Source organism: Tubulanus polymorphus, chromosome 7, assembly GCF_964204645.1.
Source record: "Tubulanus polymorphus chromosome 7, tnTubPoly1.2, whole genome shotgun sequence".
Lineage (NCBI taxonomy): Eukaryota > Metazoa > Nemertea > Palaeonemertea > Tubulaniformes > Tubulanidae > Tubulanus > Tubulanus polymorphus.
In genome coordinates this window covers 5158187-5180749 of record NC_134031.1, presented here as the reverse complement: position 1 = coordinate 5180749, position 22563 = coordinate 5158187, and the positions used below count along the sequence as shown (strand labels likewise).

General features: G+C 40.4%; 2 protein-coding genes across 2 annotated transcripts; both read right to left on the bottom strand.

The window, feature by feature from the left end:
• Positions 1-609: 609 nt before the first annotated feature.
• Positions 610-2727, bottom strand: LOC141908383 (uncharacterized). Its single transcript, XM_074798420.1, has 6 exons — positions 2619-2727; positions 2289-2341; positions 1964-2129; positions 1417-1514; positions 1013-1124; positions 610-772 (listed from the first exon to the last, which is right to left on the bottom strand). Exons 2-6 carry the CDS (start codon positions 2335-2337, stop codon positions 703-705), a joined length of 495 nt encoding a protein of 164 aa, XP_074654521.1. The 5' UTR covers positions 2338-2341; positions 2619-2727; the 3' UTR covers positions 610-702.
• An 855-nt stretch (positions 2728-3582) lies between these two features.
• Positions 3583-22229, bottom strand: LOC141908543 (uncharacterized; the record flags this gene model as incomplete). The annotated part of the gene is given in 13 exon segments (XM_074798639.1): positions 3583-3888; positions 4054-4243; positions 4371-4548; positions 4718-4823; positions 5305-5403; positions 6973-7135; positions 14539-14669; positions 15835-15992; positions 16677-16883; positions 17848-17973; positions 20086-20295; positions 21598-21808; positions 22104-22229. Coding segments are annotated over 13 exon segments (2211 nt in total), but the record flags the coding sequence as incomplete, so codon positions are not given.
• Between the last annotated feature and the right edge of the window lie 334 nt (positions 22230-22563).

The window sequence follows — 22563 nt, the reverse complement described above, 5'->3', positions numbered from 1 at the left end:
GCCATCTAGCGGACAATAAGGTCAGTAGGTCAAGGTTTGCCCATACCTCCAGGTTTTCATTGTCACTCCCCACGTGGCATTGCCATGGAGTGGGTTTTAAACATATCTATCAAAACAGTCGAGTGTTGGGATAAGGTTCAATCGTGAATTAGTAATTTGACCCCATCTGGAAATTTCATGTATTTTACTCCTGTGACAGACTGAATTATCGGCGAATTTTGTATAGTGTACCGATGGACGCGATGCGAATTTTCAAAACGGCGAATCGATTCCTTCGCATCAAACATGCTATATTTCACCCAGTGTGTCACCTCCTCCGAATAAATTAGGCGAAAGAATACGTAATGAATCATTTGATCGGCGAATCAGTCATCGAATTTGCCGAAATGTATCATCCTTGGTTTCTCGATTTCAATCGTCGGCGATTTATTTATACGACGAATGATTCGCCGAAGAAATTCGCCGCGTCTGTCGCAAGCTTAACTCCTCTAGCCGACACCCAGCATTCGATGGAGACTGCACTGGTCACGCACCGTAAGTCCACTTCCACTTTTTTGTCAAATCTAAGTTAAATCTAGATGCAAATGAAACGACTGCAGAACCGACTGGTTCCGTCTGAAACAACCATCGTTTATTTATCGATTTTTTATTTCAACTTCATTTTATGTTGTCGAATGTTTTTTTTTTTCTACCGAAAACTCCTCACAGGTTTCGACTGAACATCAAATCTCGAACCATTCGTTTCCTCTTGTCCGGAATCGGTTCGTCCTCGCTAAAAAACCGATATTTTGATTTATAAACTATTAAGCGTCAGTGAGACAATCGTCGTAGTGTCGTACCGATGAGGACCCCAGTTCCACATGTTAGGAGATTTGTTAAGATTTGACTCAAAAGTTACATAACTCATCGAAAATGAAATGGTAATTCTAACTCAGAGTCTAACTTACAACCGCGGAACTGGATCCAAAGACTAAGAACTTCTGACAAGATGAGAGTTTCAAAAATTGCTTACGTAGCTCGAGTAAGGAAATGAACTTCGCTGAGTGGACCATCGCAAACTAGATTGAAGTCAACCGCATCACCTTTTGGTACGACGTACATGCCACTTTCGGCGTCATTTGTGTCTGAAAGTCAAGGTCAACCCTGTTTGGATGTTTCTAAAACAACGGCATTGAAGATGCATAATTTATTGACTTGAAATCACCAAAACCTATTGATAAGAGGTATCTCCATTCAGAGGAAGGCAAAACTTATTCCTTAATGGATATCAACACCGAAAAGGCAGACGCTTTTGCACTAAAACCTCAGAATCTAACTGATTAGGTTGAGATACGCTTAACATTTAGATTCTAAATACAAATTTTCTGAATTGCTATTTGAATGAAAAAAAAATGTCGTTAATCATTTTTTACTTACTGGTTGTCATCTTAATTGTGAGATCACCTTTGAACATTTGGATTTCAAAACAGTTGTACGCGTCAAAGCCAATGACTGGTGAATCAGCTTCCTTCACCCTGTAGATGATAATTGATAATGTAATTTTGGATTCGTCTCACGTTGTTTTGAGTATGCGAGAACCCGTGTTGAATAAAACACTCAAGCACGGTCGTCTGTAGTACCTTGTACTTATGAAGGTTCGAGTCCAATATTGAATATCTGTTCCGTTCATTTTTTCTGTAAAACGTAACTACGGATAGTACTTTGAAGGTTATCTAGATTCATTTAGGCTACGGGCTTTCGCTACTATTAATGTATATATAATATATGTATGCTTGATAATCAATGATTCATCAGGTAGCTCATCATTTACCCGATGAAACTGATATGCACTAGAAACGCAAGAGGCCCACTCTAAATATATCTAGTTAACCTTCAAAGTATTATCTGTATCTACGTTTTACTGATTCGAATCCAGGTCCTCTAACACCGTTTTCAAAACGGTTAGTTTTTTCTTAACTCTTACTTGAAAAGATATTTATCTCCTTTGTTTTCGGTACATGTGACCTTCGTAAACCGCATGCCGTTATCTTCGTAGATGACCAAGTGTCCCGGATGAATAGAGAATCCTTTACTTATTTTGTCTTCGATCAACCAATCTCCGACGAATTCGAACGGTATCCTACAATCCCCTGATATATGCGAATGAAAAATCGGATTAACCTTTTTTATGGCAAATGGCAATAGTGAGATGAAATTCTTTTATGAACCAGCGTGGAGGGGTAATGACGAGAAAACTGTCAGCAATTTTCTTAATAATCTAAGATGAAATATGTTCAGTATAAACTCACCGTAACAATATGTTACACATACCAAAAGAAGGACAACAGCTAGCTTCATGTTCCTGTCATAAAAGGAATTCATTGAATTAATTGAGTCTATCGCTTGAGCACCTTCCCTAAAAAGATCCTTAAATCATTCTGAGGATATGAAAATGAATGATGACCTCATCTGTATGGGCCAACCAGTCAAAAATTGAAGATTAAAATCTTAAAATATAATCCAGAACATTGCAACTAGAAAATATTGTAAATATTGTTGGCTATTCATGGTGGATAAACGGGAAAATTGTTTTCAGAGAATTGATTCAATTTTTGCCGAAGAAATATTCGATTGCCTACCTGAATATACCTGGGCCACAGTTCACAATATATATTTTATCGGTGGTATATGGATTCGTCAGGTGGACGTTTAACGGTACGCAATGGGAACTCTACCACGCGGCTATGTACAAACACTCAGACGCGATAAGGCCCATTCTTATCTTTACATCCGTTTTAGCGATTTAAAACGCTGTAATGGGATTACCATTTGGCAAATGATGCGACTGTTTTGACACCTGTAGTTAAAGATGCGTGTACAAGCGGTTCAGCGGAGCGGAGCATGTCTCGCGACTCTCATTGACTTTCGATCTGCCGCTGTTAAAGTAGATAAGACCTTTTGAACGTAGGAAGATGAACCGCGGGCATCTGTCGTTACCTTTCATCGGTTAAGCCCAACGCACACGACACAGGGAAACACGGAAGTAGGAGACGGAAACATGTTCAACGCGTTTCCCTTTGTCGTGTGGTTTACGAGAAACGATAAACATGGTTTCGGGAAACAATATTTCCGAGATCAAACATGTTTGATTCCGGGTTTCTGAGTATCCCTGCGACGTGTGCGTTGGGCTTTACGAGATTAGAATCGAACGAAAATGATTTAAACAATTCTATAAAAAGCAAACTTGAAACTTTTAATCAGGTGAATTTACAAATGAAAAAGAGTCGATACGCAATCAATTTATAATGAACGAAACGGAAGTTAGAAAAAGAAGCTACGGAAAGAGTTATTCACATTCTCACACAGAGAAGAAACGGATTAAATAATCTATGTTCGTAAAAATCCGCAGGTGACATTCGAGAATGTCTATGATCTCGTTCTAACCTTTGATAAATTGAACGCAACAGAGATTGAACACGCACAAAGAAATCTGTTAATAGACGGCATCGTGATCGTATCCTGAATCGTGATTTCGGCAGATTTCGAGATTCAACCGATGCTTAGAAAGCTGCAATCGCACCGATATACTCGATAGAAATGTTTTCAGCCAAACACCGGTTGGTTGCTTTCCGACGAGGCGGCGCTCGACTGTTTCCGCGCAACAGCGGCAGAGACTGTCGATTGGTGAATGACGTCACCGTTCGTCTGCGCTGGTTGTCCAACTTCTTCCTCGATCGACGCGCGCGGCCGAGCAGACGCGGTTGCCGCCATTCGTCGCGGCGATATTTCTATAGCGAATACTCGAGATTTTTCCCGCAACGCCGTTCGTATGGACATGGCTTCGTTGACGACGGGCAAGATAATGATGGCAATTCCCGCCAGAAACGCCCACGTTTCCGACGTATAAACCTGCGGGGTAAATGAAGATACAAGAAGTACGACAACGTCTGGAGACGTGGTCCATTTACTTATTCGAAGAAAGCCATAGGCAACATTTAAAACCAGCATTCCCTTCATATTTTCCCCGGAATTTCATTGGCCAAAGCTTGCAACGCGCATAACGTAAATACGTACCCATTGAGCAAACTGCGAACTATCCATCACTCCTATGGACACCATACAAGCAGGCCAAAGTAAAATCAGCACGAATGATGCGGACAGGGCACCGACGTAGGCAGTCAGTTTAGCCGTTTTAAACGTGGCAGCTACCTCAGCCATCGACGGGCGATTATCAAGAGTCTGTAAACCACTGAGTTGAAGTTCCCTGTATATATAAAGTAGAGATTATAGATTATACCGAGAGAATAGCTAAACGCCTAAAATCTGTATCATACTTTATCTATTTTTGGTACTACGGTTAACGATAAGAAACATTCATCACAAATGCCTACTTGGAATACAGCTCTGTCCAAGGAGAAAGCGGATTATCTATATCCCTCGTATTTTCCCATATTTCCGTGCCGCTACACGCGTCGTACGAACGATTCGTTATCAGACTTACTACGACCGTCAAACATCCGCCGGTCAATATGGCCGCTATGTTGCCCGTCAGCATACTGTACTGATCACCTGAAAACGGAAAATGTACAGTCACCAAACGGGACATCAGTATTCAGGGACCTAGCAATTTCAAAAGGGACCAGCGACGTACTTAATTCTTCATAAGTACGTTTCCAATAGCGCGTAATGACGATTTAGGAACACAAGCACTGCCAAGCGCAGACCGTTTTGTACTTACCCGTGTTGGCTATGAAATTTCTCAGTCCTCCCGGAAGTAGAGCAGATTTGATCAGCCAGCTCACAATTCCCGTCACCATACCGACCAAAGCACCGATTACCATACCCTGAAAATAACTTCATTCGATGGCGTACGTACGTCGTTTGTCACCTTAGGTTTCTAATTTCTGCGTCATTTTCGCCTATTTCGATAATTAGTTTGACAAGCGTCTCGAAGGCAGACGTTCCTTTCGACAAACTGCGCGAACATAATTATTCGTTTGGAAATCTAAACTTTACGTCTGCGAGCTATAATGTAATTTTCGTCCTCAAAGGTAATAGTGCAGTATTGCTCAATTTACATTGAAAATGCCACTTCAGATTACACAAGCTTATGTGAAAAATTCCGAATGAACTTGATCAATATTCAAAAATCGATAATTTGATGTATCCAAAGAATAATCGATTTCGTTCCATTGATATGTCTCATTCGGTAAAAAATGACATTTTGAGATTTTATAATCAGTTGCAGGTTGTTGCAACTAGGAGCTCCTATATAGATTCGTTTATCACATCCAATGATTTTTGAAGTATCTTATTCATGCTCACCTCAGCGTTCAGTCGCTGCCAGAACATCGCTAATGTAATAGGTATAACAGCCGACCCGATAACGATACCCATAAAATTGTACACCCAACCTAAACTTATCTGGAATTAGAAATGTAATGAGAAACTCCGTTACGACAAGAACTGTGTGAAGTTCGTATTTTGCATAAACTCGGAAGATTGGAAGAAGAAATCTTCCCGAAAGCTCAGGAAGATAGAATTTTGTTTCATCGCTATGGGTATCTTAAGTAAATCCCATAGACTGTGACTGTATTTTTGTGAAGACATTTGTTCAAAGTGAGGTATTTTCAAAGAAACGAGACATTTTCTCGTAAGAATTGGACACCGGCACCCACAGATGGTGCAACAAAAACACTGGGTCGTTCGGGTAGTGAAAATCAGTGCATTTTCGATGTAAAGACGAGAAGATAACGATTTCCGTGTATGATGAGTAACGAGAGAAATCTCACAATAAATTGATAGTACGCCTGATGATGGCTTATAGTATTTAGCCGAAACGTTGCTCGAAATATAATCATTTTAATATAGAACTTTTCATTTTTTGGCTGAATTTGTTGTGAGATTTCTCTCGTTATTTTCGATGAAATTTGAACTCGATTTTTGGACTGCCAAATCTGAAAATTATCAAACGAAACTCATCGAATAGATATAGGATTCTTTTGCTTTCTCATTGGCGTATGATGCCTATAGATTTTACTGAAAATTTATTCGATGTACCAATGATTCGAATCGAATTGAAATGCAGAAGAAATTAAGGTGCGGTAACCCAATAACCGCTGGCGAACCTGGCGGATAAATGCTGAATCCTCGCTTGCCAAAATTACCCGCACCCCATTGCCAAAGAACGCTAAATTTCCTATGTTACTGAATTATCTTTCCGAGTTCGAGATGAAGAAATTTTTCAAGCGCCCAAAGCTATCATCTTTTATCGACAATCGATCTGCGTATGAGTGAATTTTATAATCGACAATTCAATTCAAATTCACCCAGTCGTCGCAAATTGATACAAATTCAATATCGAGTATTACATTTTTACCTCGGAAAACAGTATAGGGAGGAAAACATTGTTTGGAGCTTTGAGAATCGTTATCTCATGTATTCAATAGTGTTTTAAAAACCCTAGCCACTTACATCAATCAATCTAATATCGAAGCAATGAAAACGTTTTATCATTTTAGTTTTCATTTGCGATGTCGATCAAGTCTTCGTAGCTTCGATCGACCGTTTTCGATAATACGATCTTCTCAAATTTCCACAACATTTACATCTTATACATATATATGCTATATTTTCAATGTAATTCCGTGCAAAAAATTCCGTCATCGACAAATTGACGACGTTTTTCTGATATTCATCACGAGAGTGTAACGCGTCGCGTGAGTTCAAGGCGTGTTTTGGCCTCAGGTGATACTACGGCAAAGCCGTATCGTCTGTTTCCGATAACAAGATGTTTATCAAAGAATAAGGAAGACAGAGCGACAGCAATTTGAACATGGTATGGCGCTGACAAACGCTCGTAGTCAGCGGGCTCGTCATCGAAACGAACTAAACACGGTACGTTTCGTCGAATACTTTCAAAAACTGTATTTCATTTGTATTCGCATGGATATGTATACTAGATTAAGTTTACAAGTCCACGGCCCATCTTACCCCGATTCCTCTAAGTACTAGCGTTAGCGGAACTATGGCTAACGAAACGAATAGTATGCCCCAGTTTTTCAGCGTTGATAAGTAGTCGTTGTGCGACCTGTAGTGACCGTGGGTACGGCATTTATAAGAAGGTTTCGTCGCTCGGGTACAAGCAGCGCGCTGCCTGAAAATGAAGGAAAACATTGATGGATGAATGAAAAACTATTGATAAAAATTTTTGCGAAAAGCGATTCTCGGTGCAGCTTCATTGTCCATCTGGTGGTGCGACCCTATGGCCTATAGTCAACCAGCCAATCAGAGCCACGTTATCACGTCCTTTCAGTTCCGGAACACAGGCGCGGAGTAAACAGTTTGGGCGTTTTGGACGTTTTTGAGGAACGTCAAGGCAGCTGAGGCGCCTAGTATTATATGGATCTCATTTATCAGCTTATGATTTTTCAAATCCAAGTTAATGCTTTATAAGCCACTCGGAATTCAATCGAACATGTTTCCTATACAAAAAATTATTAGTATATGTATCATTGATCCAGGCAATAGTATGGAAAGTAAATCGCTGAAACACTGCTTTTAAAATAAATAAGACCACGCAAATAGGAGTACTTCTAAAAGTACTTCTAAGGACACTAAATACTAAGAGGTTATCCTATATTAGACCTTTGATCTTTGATGATATGATGCGTTTCACGTCACTTACTGGTCATCCGTGGTGCAACTTTGACAATAGTTTTTACTCGTACAGACGCACTTGTCACGTGGGTTCGCCATTCTACCGCGCTGGCGTCCGCATAGAACGCAACTGGTGGCGTCTAATACCTTTCTGTAAGGCTAATAAAAGAAAGTAAATGGATGCAGTAATCATCATTAATAAGAAACTGTATCCGTTTTGTGGCGATTATGTAAAATAATCCCACGATGTCCGCAAAAGTTTCCTTGAGCTAGTATCAGTTTATTCAATGTTTTTGTCTATATCCTAAAAGCCATCTTCAGGAAAACTGTTAAGAATAAAGTCGAAACGTTGAACTACTAGCTCAAGGAAACATTCATACATAATGATTCGTACATTCGTTATCATAAAAGCTGGAAAGTTGACTGTGTTATCAAGCCGTCTGATACTCGGCAAAAAAGCTTTGAATTTTAAATAATTTTAACACATACGCACGTGGATATCTCCAAATCCCGAAATATCTTGAAAATGCCAATGATTCGGTACAGTGTACGTTCTTTTTAAAGATTAGTGGTGTAAATCATGTGTATGACTCGTAAATATTTCTCATAATCGGTTTACGAAGAAGTACAAAGTCTTAAGCTTCCCGTCAATAGAGGATCTAAGATCGTTACTTAGTTTCTGATTGCTGCTGAAAATGACCACGTCGAATTCGAATGATGATTGATCAGAAATGAATACAAAATGAAGGATTATATTCGTCTTGGCTTTTAAAGTTTGTTTGATGTCTTTCTTATTGAGGATAATATGAATAATCCGGTACGTTCAGGTAGGCCTTTATACTCGAGTAATCATGGCAGATTGAATGTTTCGCCTTTTTTCATCTCAGATTACAGATTAGCTCAGAAGTTTAGAACTCAAATGATTCATTTAGCTATCTCTAAGAATTATCATATGTTTACCTAAACCACGATATCAATTAATACGGTGAGGATAAGTTTTTCGTATTTGGAAGCGAAATCATTGTCCTATAAGCTAGTTATTAAGTCTTTTGCTTGCAACTTGTACGATGACCGGTTGGCTTTCTATTAGTGATTGGGTGATTGGATGATTGTTTTAAATCGAACCTAACCCTAACGCGCCAAAACGGGCGCTAAAACGAAGGTTCGTTTCTGCGCTCGTTTTGGCGCGTTTCTGCGCGGTAAATTTCGTTTTTGCGCCCCGCAAAAACGGACGCAGAAACGAACTTCGTTTTTGCGCGGCGCAAAAACGAGAAATCACCGCGCTAAAACGCGCCAAAACGGGCGCTAAAACGAAGGTTCGTTTCTGCGCTCGTTTTGGCGCGTTTCTGCGCGGTAAATTTCGTTTTGGCGCCCCGCAAAAACGGACGCAGAAACGAAGTTCGTTTTTGCGGGGCGCAAAAACGAGAAATCACCGCGCTAAAACGCGCCAAAACGGGCGCTAAAACGAACGTTCGTTTCTGCGCTCGTTTTGGCGCGTTTCTGCGCGGTAAATTTCGTTTTTGCGCGGCGCAAAAACGGACGCAGAAACGAAGTTCGTTTTTGCGGGGCGCAAAAACGAGAAATCACCGCGCTAAAACGCGCCAAAACGGGCGCTAAAACGAAGGTTCGTTTCTGCGCTCGTTTTGGCGCGTTTCTGCGCGGTAAATTTCGTTTTGGCGCCCCGCAAAAACGGACGCAGAAACGAAGTTCGTTTTTGCGGGGCGCAAAAACGAGAAATCACCGCGCTAAAACGCGCCAAAACGGGCGCTAAAACGAACGTTCGTTTCTGCGCTCGTTTTGGCGCGTTTCTGCGCGGTAAATTTCGTTTTTGCGCGGCGCAAAAACGGACGCAGAAACGAACTTCGTTTTTGCGCGGCGCAAAAACGAGAAATCACCGCGCAGAAACGCGCCAAAACGGGCGCTAAAACGAAATTTCGTTTCTGCGCTCGTTTTGGCGCGTTTTAGCGCGGTAAATTTCGTTTTTGCGCCGCGCAGAAACGGACGCAGAAACGAAGCAATATATTTTTTGCATGGTATATTGCACGAAATTTTTTTTTTTTAACTTGGCCCTAATCAGCCACCATAGTTCAGCGGAGCGGAGCATGTCTCGCGACTCTCATTGACTTTCGATCTGCCGCTGTTAAAGTAGATAAGACCTTTTGAACGTAGGAAGATGAACCGCGGGCATCTGTCGTTAACTTTCATCGGTTAAGCCCAACGCACACGACACAGGGAAACACGGAAGTAGGAGACGGAAACATGTTCAACGCGTTTCCCTTTGTCGTGTGGTTTACGAGAAACGATAAACATGGTTTCGGGAAACAATATTTCCGAGATCAAACATGTTTGATTCCGGGTTTCTGAGTATCCCTGCGACGTGTGCGTTGGGCTTTACGAGATTAGAATCGAACGAAAATGATTTGAACAATTCTATAAAAAGTAAACTTGAAACTTTTAATCAGGTGAATTTACAAATGAAAAAGAGTCGATACGCAATCAATTTATAATGAACGAAACGGAAGTTAGAAAAAGAAGCTACGGAAAGAGTTATTCACATTCTCACACAGAGAAGAAACGGATTATATAATCTATGTTCGTAAAAATCCGCAGGTGACATTCGAGAATGTCTATGATCTCGTTCTAACCTTTGATAAATTGAACGCAACAGAGATTGAACACGCACAAAGAAATCTGTTAATAGACGGCATCGTGATCGTATCCTGAATCGTGATTTCGGCAGATTTCGAGATTCAACCGATGCTTAGATAGCTGCAATCGCACCGATATACTCGATAGAAACGTTTTCAGCCAAACACCGGTTGGTTGCTTTCCGACGAGGCGGCGCTCGACTGTTTCCGCGCAACAGCGGCAGAGACTGTCGATTGGTGAATGACGTCACCGTTCGTCTGCGCTGGTTGTCCAACTTCTTCCTCGATCGACGCGCGCGGCCGAGCAGACGCGGTTGCCGCCATTCGTCGCGGCGATATTTCTATAGCGAATACTCGAGATTTTTCCCGCAACGCCGTTCGTATGGACATGGCTTCGTTGACGACCGGCAAGATAATGATGGCAATTCCCGCCAGAAACGCCCACGTTTCCGACGTATAAACCTGCGGGGTAAATGAAGTTACAAGAAGTACGGCAACGTCTGGAGACGTGGTCCATTTACTTATTCGAAGAAAGCCATAGGCAACAATAAAATGATCTTATCTTAAAACCAGCATTCCCTTCATATTTCCCCCGGAATTTCTTTGGCCAAAGCTTGCAACGCGCATAACGTAAATACGTACCCATTGAGCAAACTGTGAACTATCCATCACTCCTATGGACACCATACAAGCAGGCCAAAGTAAAATCAGCACGAATGATGCGGACAGGGCACCGACGTAGGCAGTCAGTTTAGCCGTTTTAAACGTGGCGGCTACCTCAGCCATCGACGGGCGATTATCAAGAGTCTGTAAACCACTGAGTTGAAGTTCCCTGTATATATAAAGTAGAGATTATAGATTATACCGAGAGAATAGCTACACGCCTAAAATCTGTATCATACTTTTTTCTATTTTTGGTACTACGGTTAACGATTGGAAACATTCATCACAAATGCCTACTTGGAATACAGCTCTGTCCAAGGAGAAAGCGGATTATCTATATCCCTCGTGTTTTCCCATATTTCCGTGCCGCTACACGCGTCGTACGAACGATTCGTTATCAGACTTACTACGACCGTCAAACATCCGCCGGTCAATATGGCCGCTATGTTGCCCGTCAGCATACTGTGTACTGATCACCTGAAAACGGAAAATGTACAGTCACCAAACGGGACATCAGTATTCAGGGACCTAGCAATTTCAAAAGGGACCAGCGGCGTACTTAATTCTTCATAAGTACGTTTCCAATAGCGCGTAATGACGATTTAGGAACACAAGCACTGCCAAGCGCAGACCGTTTTGTACTTACCCGTGTTGGCTATGAAATTTCTCAGTCCTCCCGGAAGTAGAGCAGATTTGATCAGCCAGCTCACAATTCCCGTCACCATACCGACCAAAGCACCGATTACCATACCCTGAAAATAACTTCATTCGATGGCGTACGTACGTCGTTTGTCACCTTAGGTTTCTAATTTCTGCGTCATTTTCGCCTATTTCGATAATTAGTTTGACAAGCGTCTCGAAGGCAGACGTTCCTTTCGACAAACTGCGCGAACATAATTATTCGTTTGGAAATCTAAACTTTACGTCTGCGAGCTATAATGTAATTTTCGTCCTCAAAGGTAATAGTGCAGTATTGCTCAATTTACATTGAAAATGCCACTTCAGATTACACAAGCTTATGTGAAAAATTCCGAATGAACTTGATCAATATTCAATAATCGATAATTTGATGTATCCAAAGAATAATCGATTTCGTTCCATTGATATGTCTCATTCGGTAAAAAATGACATTTTGAGATTTTATAATCAGTTGCAGGTTGTTGCAACTAGGAGCTCCTATATAGATTCGTTTATCACATCCAATGATTTTTGAAGTATCTTATTCATGCTCACCTCGGCGTTCAGTCGCTGCCAGAACATCGCTAATGTAATAGGTATAACAGCCGACCCGATAACGATACCCATAAAATTGTACACCCAACCTAAACTTATCTGGAATTAGAAATGTAATGAGAAACTCCGTTACGACAAGAACTGTGTGAAGTTCGTATTTTGCATAAACTCGGAAGATTGGAAGAAGAAATCTTCCCGAAAGCTCAGGAAGATAGAATTTTGTTTCATCGCTATGGGTATCTTAAGTAAATCCCATAGACTGTGACTGTATTTTTGTGAAGACATTTGTTCAAAGTGAGGTATTTTCACAGAAACGAGACATTTTCTCGTAAGAATAGGACACCGGCACCCACAGATGGTGCAACAAAAACACCGGGTCGTTCGGGTAGTGAAAATCAGTGCATTTTCGATGTAAAGACGAGAAGATAACGATTTCCGTGTATGATGAGTAACGAGAGAAATCTCACAATAAATTGATAGTACGCCTGATGATGGCTTATAGTATTTAGCCGAAACGTTGCTCGAAATATAATCATTTTAAAATAGAACTTTTAAATTTTTTGGCTGAATTTGTTACGAGATTTCTCTCGTTATTTTCGACGAAATTTGAACTCGATTTTTGGACTGCCAAATCTGAAAATTGTCAAACGAAACTCATCGAATAGATATAGGATTCTTTTGCTTTCTCATTGGCGTATGATGCCTATAGATTTTACTGAAAATTTATTCGATGTACCAATGATTCGAATCGAATTGAAATGCAGAAGAAATTAAGGTGCGGTAACCCAATAACCGCTGGCGAACCTGGCGGATAAATGCTGAATCCTAGCTTGCCAAAATTACCCGCACCCCATTGCCAAAGAACGCTAAATTTCCTATGTTACTGAATTATCTTTCCGAGTTCGAGATGAAGAAATTTTTCAAGCGCCCAAAGCTATCATCTTTTATCGACAATCGATCTGCGTATGAGTGAATTTCATAATCGACAATTCAATTCAAATTCACCCAGTCGTCGCAAATTGATACAAATTCAATATCGAGTATTACATTTTTACCTCGGAAAACAGTATAGGTAGGAAAACATTGTATGGAGCTTTGAGAATCGTTATCTCATGTATCCAATAGTGTTTTAAAAACCCTAGCCACTTACATCAATCAATCTAATATCGAAGCAATGAAAACGTTTGATCATTTTAGTTTTCATTTGCGATGTCGATCAAGTCTTCGTAGCTTCGATCGACCGTTTTCGATAATACGATCTTCTCAAATTTCCACAACATTTACATCTTATACATATATATGCTATATTTTCAATGTAATTCCGTGCAAAAAATTCCGTCATCGACAAATTGACGACGTTTTTCTGATATTCATCAAGAGAGTGTAACGCGTCGCGTGAGTTCAAGGCGTGTTTTGGCCTCAGGTGATACTACGGCAAAGCCGTATCGTCTGTTTCCGATAACAAGATGTTTATCAAAGAATAAGGAAGACAGAGCGACAGCAATTTGAACATGGTATGGCGCTGACAAACGCTCGTAGTCAGCGGGCTCGTCATCGAAACGAACTTAACACGGTACGTTTCGTCGAATACTTTCAAAAACTGTATTTCATTTGTATTCGCATGGATATGTATACTAGATTAAGTTTACAAGTCCACGGCCCATCTTACCCCGATTCCTCTAAGTACTAGCGTTAGCGGAACTATGGCTAACGAAACGAATAGTATGCCCCAGTTTTTCAGCGTTGATAAGTAGTCGTTGTGCGACCTGTAGTGACCGTGGGTACGGCATTTATAAGCAGGTTTCGTCGCTCGGGTACAAGCAGCGCGCTGCCTGAAAATGAAGGAAAACATTGATGGGTGAATGAAAAACTATTGATCAAAATTTTTGCGAAAAGCGATTCTCGGTGCAGCTTCATTGTCCAGCTGGTGGTTCGACCCTATGGCCTATAGTCAACCAGCCAATCAGAGCCACGTTATCACGTCCTTTCAGTTCCGGAACACAGGCGCGGAGCTTGGGCGTTTTGGACGTTTTTGAGGAACGTCAAGGCAGCTGAGGCGCCTAGTATTATATGGATCTTATTTATCAGCTTATGATTTTTCAAATCCAAGTTAATGCTTTATAAGCCACTCGGAATTCAATCGAACATGTTTCCTATACAAAAAATTATTAGTATATGTATCATTGATCCAGGCAATAGTATGGAAAGTAAATCGCTGAAACACTGCTTTTAAAATAAATAAGACCACGCAAATAGGAGTACTTCTAAAAGTACTTCTAAGGACACTAAATACTAAGAGGTTATCCTATATTAGACCTTTGATCTTTGATGATATGATGCGTTTCACGTCACTTACTGGTCATCCGTGGTGCAACTTTGACAATAGTTTTTACTCGTACAGACGCACTTGTCACGTGGGTTCGCCATTCTACCGCGCTGGCGTCCGCATAGAACGCAACTGTTGGCGTCTAATACCTTTCTGTAAGGCTAATAAAAGAAAGTAAATGGATGCAGTAATCATCATTAATAAGAAACTGTATCCGTTTTGTGGCGATTATGTAAAATAATCCCACGATGTCCGCTAAAGTTTCCTTGAGCTAGTATCAGTTTATTCAATGTTTTTGTCTATATCCTAAAAGCCATCTTCAGGAAAACTGTTAAGAATAAAGTCGAAACGTTGAACTACTAGCTCAAGGAAACATTCATACATAATGATTCGTACATTCGTTATCATAAAAGCTGGAAAGTTGACTGTGTTATCAAGCCGTCTGATACTCGGCAAAAAAGCTTTGAATTTTAAATAATTTTAACACATACGCACGTGGATATATCCAAATCCCGAAATATCTTGAAAATGCCAATGATTCGGTACAGTGTACGTTCTTTTTAAAGATTAGTGGTGTAAATCATGTGTATGACTCGTAAATATTTCTCATAATCGGTTTACGAAGAAGTACAAAGTCTTAAGCTTCCCGTCAATAGAGGATCTAAGATCGTTACTTAGTTTCTGATTGCTGCTGAAAATGACCACGTCGAATTCGAATGATGATTGATCAGAAATGAATACAAAATGAAGGATTATATTCGTCTTGCTTTTTAAAGTTTGTTTGATGTCTTTTTTATTGAGGATATATGAATAATCCGGTACGTTCGGGTAGGCCTTTATACTCGAGTAATCATGGCAGATTGAATGTTTCGCCTTTTTTCATCTCAGATTACAGATTAGCTCAGAAGTTTAGAACTCAAATGATTCATTTAGCTATCTCTAAGAATTATCATATGTTTACCTAAACCACGATATCAATTAATACAGTGAGGATAAGTTTTTCGAATTTGGAAGCGAAATCATTGTCCTATAAGCTAGTTGTTAAGTCTTTTGCTTGCAACTTGTACGATGACCGGTTGGCTTTCTATTAGTGATTGGGTGATTGGATGATTGTTTTAAATCTTGTATATCACACGCTAAGTCTGGGCGACAACTTAAGCACCCGAGTTTCACAGCACGTCTTCGTAGTTCGTGAATGATTGGGTGATTCATAAAGTCTTAACGATTCAACGCGTGATTGGCCTTTCATTAACTAGATAGCTTAGAACCTTGACATTGGTATCCAGACGATTGGTTGATTTATCATCGAAGCCTTTAGTATTTTACCTTGAGATGAATTCCGTATATATCGTATATGATGATTGAGGTGACAGCGATGACTTCCGCCGATCCGGTTGACGTCACGGCCATGATGAGAATTATTACCATCAAGAACTCGCCGGCAGTTCCCATTAGCTTCTGTGCCACGACCGGCGGCACCAGACCTGCAATACAATGCGATTCAGACGCACGTACCATTAGCAAGAGGTGCTTGAAAACTTTCGTGCTAACCGTAAATGTGGCCATCCAAAATACACTTGGGTAAATGGCAATATTTGTCAATATATACTACACGCTGAAAACATTCTACTGAATGTAATGGTACAGTTGTTTGGGAAATGTGTAATATCTATTTTCTGACTATTAGCAAAGTGTCAATGTTCACTTCTAAGTGTGCAGTTCACACGGCTACTTATAAACTGGAATGAAGAAATGAACCCCCATAGAAGAGATACTATCGTTGTACTGGTGAAACATTTTAAGAACCAGAGTTGACGACTTCGGAATCCACCTAGAGAAACCAACAGAGAACCGGGTGGCTCTCTATACGCCTTTGTTGGGCAAATGCGTTGAAACAAAATTAAAACATGATCATTTTGAAGACCGATGATCATTTAACTGAACCGACGATACAACTTGCTTGTGAACCATCATCCACCCATGAGATACCAGTGATATCTACTAGATATTCCCGTCAATTTGATCCCGAAAGTGAGGAATACGATAACAAATCTATCACGAAGGTATTAGCGGTGTATCATGACTTCACTGGTCCTCTTTTAGAATGAAGTTATCCTGGAAGTATCTGGTTTTTAGAGCTTTATTCATCGTTTGGGCTGATAACTTACCCGCATCGACTTGAGCCATGGTAAGCAACGGTTGGCCTTGATTCGTACCAAGCGCTATATAAGCCAAGCCCATCGTAGTCGCAAACGCGAACGGTACCGAGAACCAGATTATTCCTCCCAACAGGAAACCCCAAACGCCTTCTTTCGGCTTAGCGGCCACGCTGCTCTGCCAGTAAGACTGGTCGACGAATACTGTTCCGAAATTTCCTGTGAAATGAACATGATACACGATGGACTCATATTTCGTTAAGGCGGTTGGTTCGATGGGGTGATAGGCGTCAACTTCAAAACCCCAAACAGTTGAAAATGACTATGACCCCAGGAAAAGAGTTCGGTGGAAAATGGGATTATTGCGTCGAAAGAGAAAACTTACAAAGAACATCCGAAGAATCGTTGTTTTTCGTACAATAATCCCTCTTCCATACGACTTCTGATAATTAACATATCCATTGATGATAGCGCTATTTGTCATTTTAATTTTGATTATTCTCTGTGATATAAAGACCTTGCCTTTTGCAAGGGAAGATGTTCTACATTTTACACGGACGCGTTTCATTTTGCACGTTCATCTTTATCTTTGTGTGATGATTAGTTTTTTTCATCTCTTGATTGTCTCATCACTACCCTTACCACCCTGTCCGTGATAATTCCTTTTTTTAACTTTTAACAGTTCCATTAGTTCAGTTATTTCAGTTCAATGCTACAACAAACCAGGGGGCTGGTTTCAATAGCTGAGGGTCCAAAAAGGCTGCGTTCACATAACCACTAGTTAGACCGGTATAAATGGGTCTATACCTGGAACGGGCCAAATATGGAACGGACCAAATCAGAGTGTGCGTTCACTCACGCTCTGGTAGATTGGCTACACATTAATTTCTAGGCAATATTTTGAAATTGTATGAAAATTGAAAACTATATAAATCAGCGTGATGACAAATGGGGGAGCACTGCGCTACTTACGATTTGGAACGGCCATTTTGCAAGTGTGAACGCTTGGTCCAATCCAAATAAAAACGAGCCAGATTTAGACCGGTCTAAATGACGTCATGCGAATTGCAAATACAATATCCTAGTTATCACATGTGAATCGATATTTTTTTCAGTTGATGATCATAGAAGTTATGATCATCTACGAGTCAACCTTACGATGACATTTACACATCTTCCTCACCTATCACGTTAATGATTCCAAATATCAATCCGGGGAATGACAGAAATGTCAGGTAACTATTTTCAACGTTGCCCTCGATCGTTGTGTTGCTGCATTTCAGCAATTCGTATATCTTTTCGATGCTTCCTGCAAAAACGATAGAAATAGGTCTATCCAAATTGGTGCCTTTGCGTTTATCTAACTTAGACAGGGATGATTTTTTTCAATGCATCCAAGTCGATCGAAACATTCAAAACTGGCTATGTTTGAATAAAAGATGGGCTATATCTGCATTTTGAACGGTTTTCTCGACAAGAAAACATCTCTTTTCGAAATCAAAGTCGAGAGAATTTCGTAATTTCCTTGTATTTGTTCGTCGCACACTTTCCCCCGTGTCTTAACAGCGGTAGAATAAGCCGTTACCTCTAAACAACCTAATTTAGTTAATTATCAACAACATCACCGAGTTTAAAAACCAATTCGTTTTGTTTGTCAAAGGAAGGATTGATAATCACTCCATTGTCATTTTTAAGGTCGGCATAGTTCGTTTGATTGGATTTTTTTACGAGTTCAAAGGATTCATTCCATTTCTCTTTTCGAGCGTAACGATACCAATTTACAAATTGCCGCAGTGCGATAGAACAGACGAATTTGACGATGTAAATCTGATGAAAAATTAATTCATCTTAGCCTTTCGTGTTATAGAATATTCATTATTATATTATGTCGTAGGATAAACGGTATTTCATTTTTGAAAAGATGCGCACTAGTGCGCCTAGCAATATCGCACAATGCCAGACACAAACGCGCTTAATTAGAAACCATAGAAACAATACTATACGATGACGTCAGCCTTGATATACATTGTGATGATTCGGCCCGACAGAGTCCGGAAATGAGTCTGAAACGTACAATACTAATTTTCTGGTGGTGCAACTGTAATTGGCTCTGCCAGTTCTTGCCAAGACTTCACACATGCCCTGGGCAGGGCCCATTTTACAGAATGACTCCACATTTCTTAAGTTTTCGATGCCGTAATAACTGTTACGAAAATGTTTTTATCGATAACAATGCGTTATGTAAGGGGTTCTGATTGAGTCGATGTACACTACGTCATCAATATTGGCGTTTCAATTTAACAGTTACAATCATTTTATAATCATTCAAACTCGTGACTCTCAGTTTCTATTTAATGAATTTTCATCCATTTTGATAATCAATTATGTGAGTGGATGTGCACTACGTCATCAATGATGGGAATCGTTGCCGGTCAATCAACTTAATTCAATTCAATTAATGGTATATTCATATCATTTTTCAAGGTGTCTAAAAACTTTCAGTTTGTTTTCTTTGTTTCATTTTTATTGGTAGATTCATTGGATCTTTTATTTCCAGAGAACACGATTACATAATTTCGTTTACAAAATTTCAATTGTGTTATCCGTCAGCGTTAAAATGGTCTCCATCACCTGGGGCCAGTTGCACAGTCGTGACTTAAGTCCAAACATATCACACCTCCCAATTTAGAAGATTGATCATACATGCACTTATCGATATGTTGTTATGCATGCGTGAGTCGCCCAGCATGATCTTCTTGGGTTACAATTCTGATAACATAGCTGTAGTAGCTTCTCAGCCATCATTATCACCGATGGTAGTTATCGAGATGCGTCCATTTGGCTTATTGAACGCCAACAAATAGCTACATGCGAATGGCTTCTTAAACGGGAAGACTACATTTATGCGTCTCCTGACTATCATGTATTTGTCGGCACGTGTGTGCGCGTGTGGCAACAATGGCGCAAAAAGTGATTTTCTTTTCGTAGTTCATTTTCAATCAATACAACGAGTCGTTTCATCAGGTGAAAATGAAACCACTACATTAGCAGCGAAAGCTCGTTCTTGAAAAAAAATAAACTAGTGAACCTATAAAGTACTATCCGCCTAGTTGTATTCATTCTTCACCAGGTTAACGCGGCTTCTCTGCGAATCTTTTCATTTTCGATGAAATTTGAGCTAGATTTTAGGCTTTCAAAACCGATATAATTACCAAACAAGTCATCGGATAGAAGGTTCGCTTTCGCACTCAGTGTATGGTAGGCTTATATTAGGTATCACAGAAAATTGATTTACTAATCAGGAGTTGAAGCGCGGTAACCCAGTAACCACTAGCGAACCTGGCGGATCATCGCGGGATCCTCACGTGCCGGCAACGCTTTGAGCCGAGTCCGCTATACAAACATTAAATAACCGACTTACCCAACGCGTTTTGGTCGTCGTCGGCGTGGAAAACTCGTATCATGAACGCGAACAAGCCGATGAACAACACGGCCGTGTTTACGTACGATACGTAGAACGTAGCGCCCAGACCGCCGATAAACGTGTACGTGCCGATGATGACGGAGATCAACATCGTGGCGTATTCGACGCACAGGTCCCGCACGAGATTCGTCAATACAGCGACCCCGCCTGAAAAAAATGACGTAAAGCAGCTATCTAAACAAATTGAAATCGAAATTCATTTTCATTAAAAAATGTTACATTATCGTCCGATATTACAAATATACGTTAACGAAGAAAAATGTAACAGAAAAATGTAAACGATGAATCATTGATGAATTTCGACGCCATGTTGACAGAACAGATCCCCGAAATTGTATGCTTATAGATTCCACACAAATAAAGACAAACTAGTCTAAAATGTTTCATAAAGCAGCTATCTAATGATGAATTCGAATTTCGACGCCATATTGACATATTAATTGTTTCATCGAGCTCGTAGTTTATTTGAACGTTTCGACTATTCGACTATCATCCTGATTAGCAATAAAGATGATCTTTAAATTTGTATAGCGCCTGTTTAATTTAGAAAATGTTCACCGGCGCTTTATGGTTAGTGAAAAACGGCATTTACAGTCCATACGAATTAGCTATAGGTGTTTCCCTAGCTACTTGAAGAGTCAACAGGAGCAGCACTCCAGCGCTACAGTGCTGCCATATACGAAATTCCGAATTTGATTTCATTCAAATCAATATTGATTGCATCTTCTTATCTTCCAGTATCTATTGAAAAAAATATGCAATTTTCTTGAAAAATACCGATTCTTGTGCTTGCATTATTGATGGTAGCGCGCAAAAATGTGCTACATAGTGTTCTGAACTACCTTTACCCTCTAATTATCAACCTGAGATGTTTATGTTTGATGTTACCAGTAATAGACCAGAAGTCATTTAGGACGTCCGTAAATCTGATGCCGAGTGTTCTGCCGAGGAAATTGCCGCGAGTTTACCTGGATGATGGTCATTTACTGAGCATCGCGAGTCGCGCAGCAATTTACTACGAAATGGTTATTATATCCTCTGTTATATGTTACGCGAGCAGGAATAGCTAAGGGGAAATGTTAAGCTGTACAAAGCTATTTACAACCGTCTATAGTTGGAACTACGAAAAGTGACCAATTTCTGCATTCGCGTTTCAAGATTCAACTCCTCGAGAAAAAGCTGGAGTGGATTTCATGAACTTGATATTACCAGGTATATCTATAACAGGCCAAGAGAATTCCGACGTTTTGGTATCTAAAGCTCGTAACAGACAAGTCGAGTTTTTTCGGCGAATCATTCGTCGTAAAATTCGCCTTTGATTGAATTCGGAAGGCCAATATTGACACATTTAGGCGAATTCGCTGCGAAGACCGATTCAGTCATGTGTATTTTCTCACCGATTCAATGTGAGGTTTTACCTCACCTAAGGCTTTACAAGTTCCCACTTACCTAGCATTAACATAGACGTGACGATGATGTTCGTTGTGAGCGCAAATCCACAGAAAACGATGTGGGTTTTCTTGCCGAATCGCGCCCAGATCACTTGCAAGAACGTCTTCGCGCCCGGGGCTCGAATTTTCAACTGGGCGGATATCATGGCAAACAGAAGAATTTGTATAGTTGCTCCTGCCGCATACCAGAAGGGTCCGCTGATTCCGAACTGGTTTTAAAAGAGGGAAAAAACGAAAAATATTCCACTATGAATGAGTGAGGAATTTTAGAAATGTCTGAAAAAACTATGCAGCTATGGCTATGAATCTTGTCTACTTTTATGTCAAATGCCATTTTTAGATAATTTTGGGGAGGCCCTCCATAACTAGTCCATTGGAATCGAAGCTCATAGCTAGTCCATTGGAATCGGTGAGGTTAATATCGTGGAAAGGTGATAATTTCAAAATCAACCGCGACGTTTCGCCCACGGGTTCAACAAGATGTCAACAACAAAAAAATAGTACCTTGCTCGCTACGGCAGACGATTGAAGCAACGTTGCTGCCCACGTCCACTGCGAAACGATCGTCGTAGCAGTTAAACCGACGGTTACCTTACCCCCGGCGTCAAATGCTGTGTCAAGGTCATCCTAAAACAAAGATAAAAGCGGTTACAATCTACGAGGTCAAGCTAGAAATACCCGCGGATCAGAGGCCTGCGATCGGGTATATTGTGTCACGACCAACGTATTCGAACGTTGACGTTCAATCCAGAAAGACGCAGCGACAAAATTAAGGTACCGCACTGCCGCAGTTTAAACAAGCTTGCGCCTCTAGCTTTACAACTTACAGAAAAAAACAACTTAAATTTGTCAAGTGCAACACGTCGAACTTAAGAGTCACTCGTAATTCAAATTTGAACTTCATACAGAATAGACAGAATACCCATAATATACAAATCCTAAAAATTGAACGGATATGAAAATT

Bases quoted from the DNA above. Each gene is read 5' to 3' on its own strand.
- LOC141908383 (XM_074798420.1), bottom strand. From the start codon at position 2,337: ATGAAGCTAGCTGTTGTCCTTCTTTTGGTATGTGTAACATATTGTTAC. The intron at 2,130-2,288 runs GTGAGTTTATAC...CGCATATATCAG, and splicing joins ATGTGTAACATATTGTTACG to GGGATTGTAGGATACCGTTC. The intron at 773-1,012 runs GTAAGCAATTTT...TCGGTTTTTTAG, and splicing joins CATTTCCTTACTCGAGCTAC to CGAGGACGAACCGATTCCGG.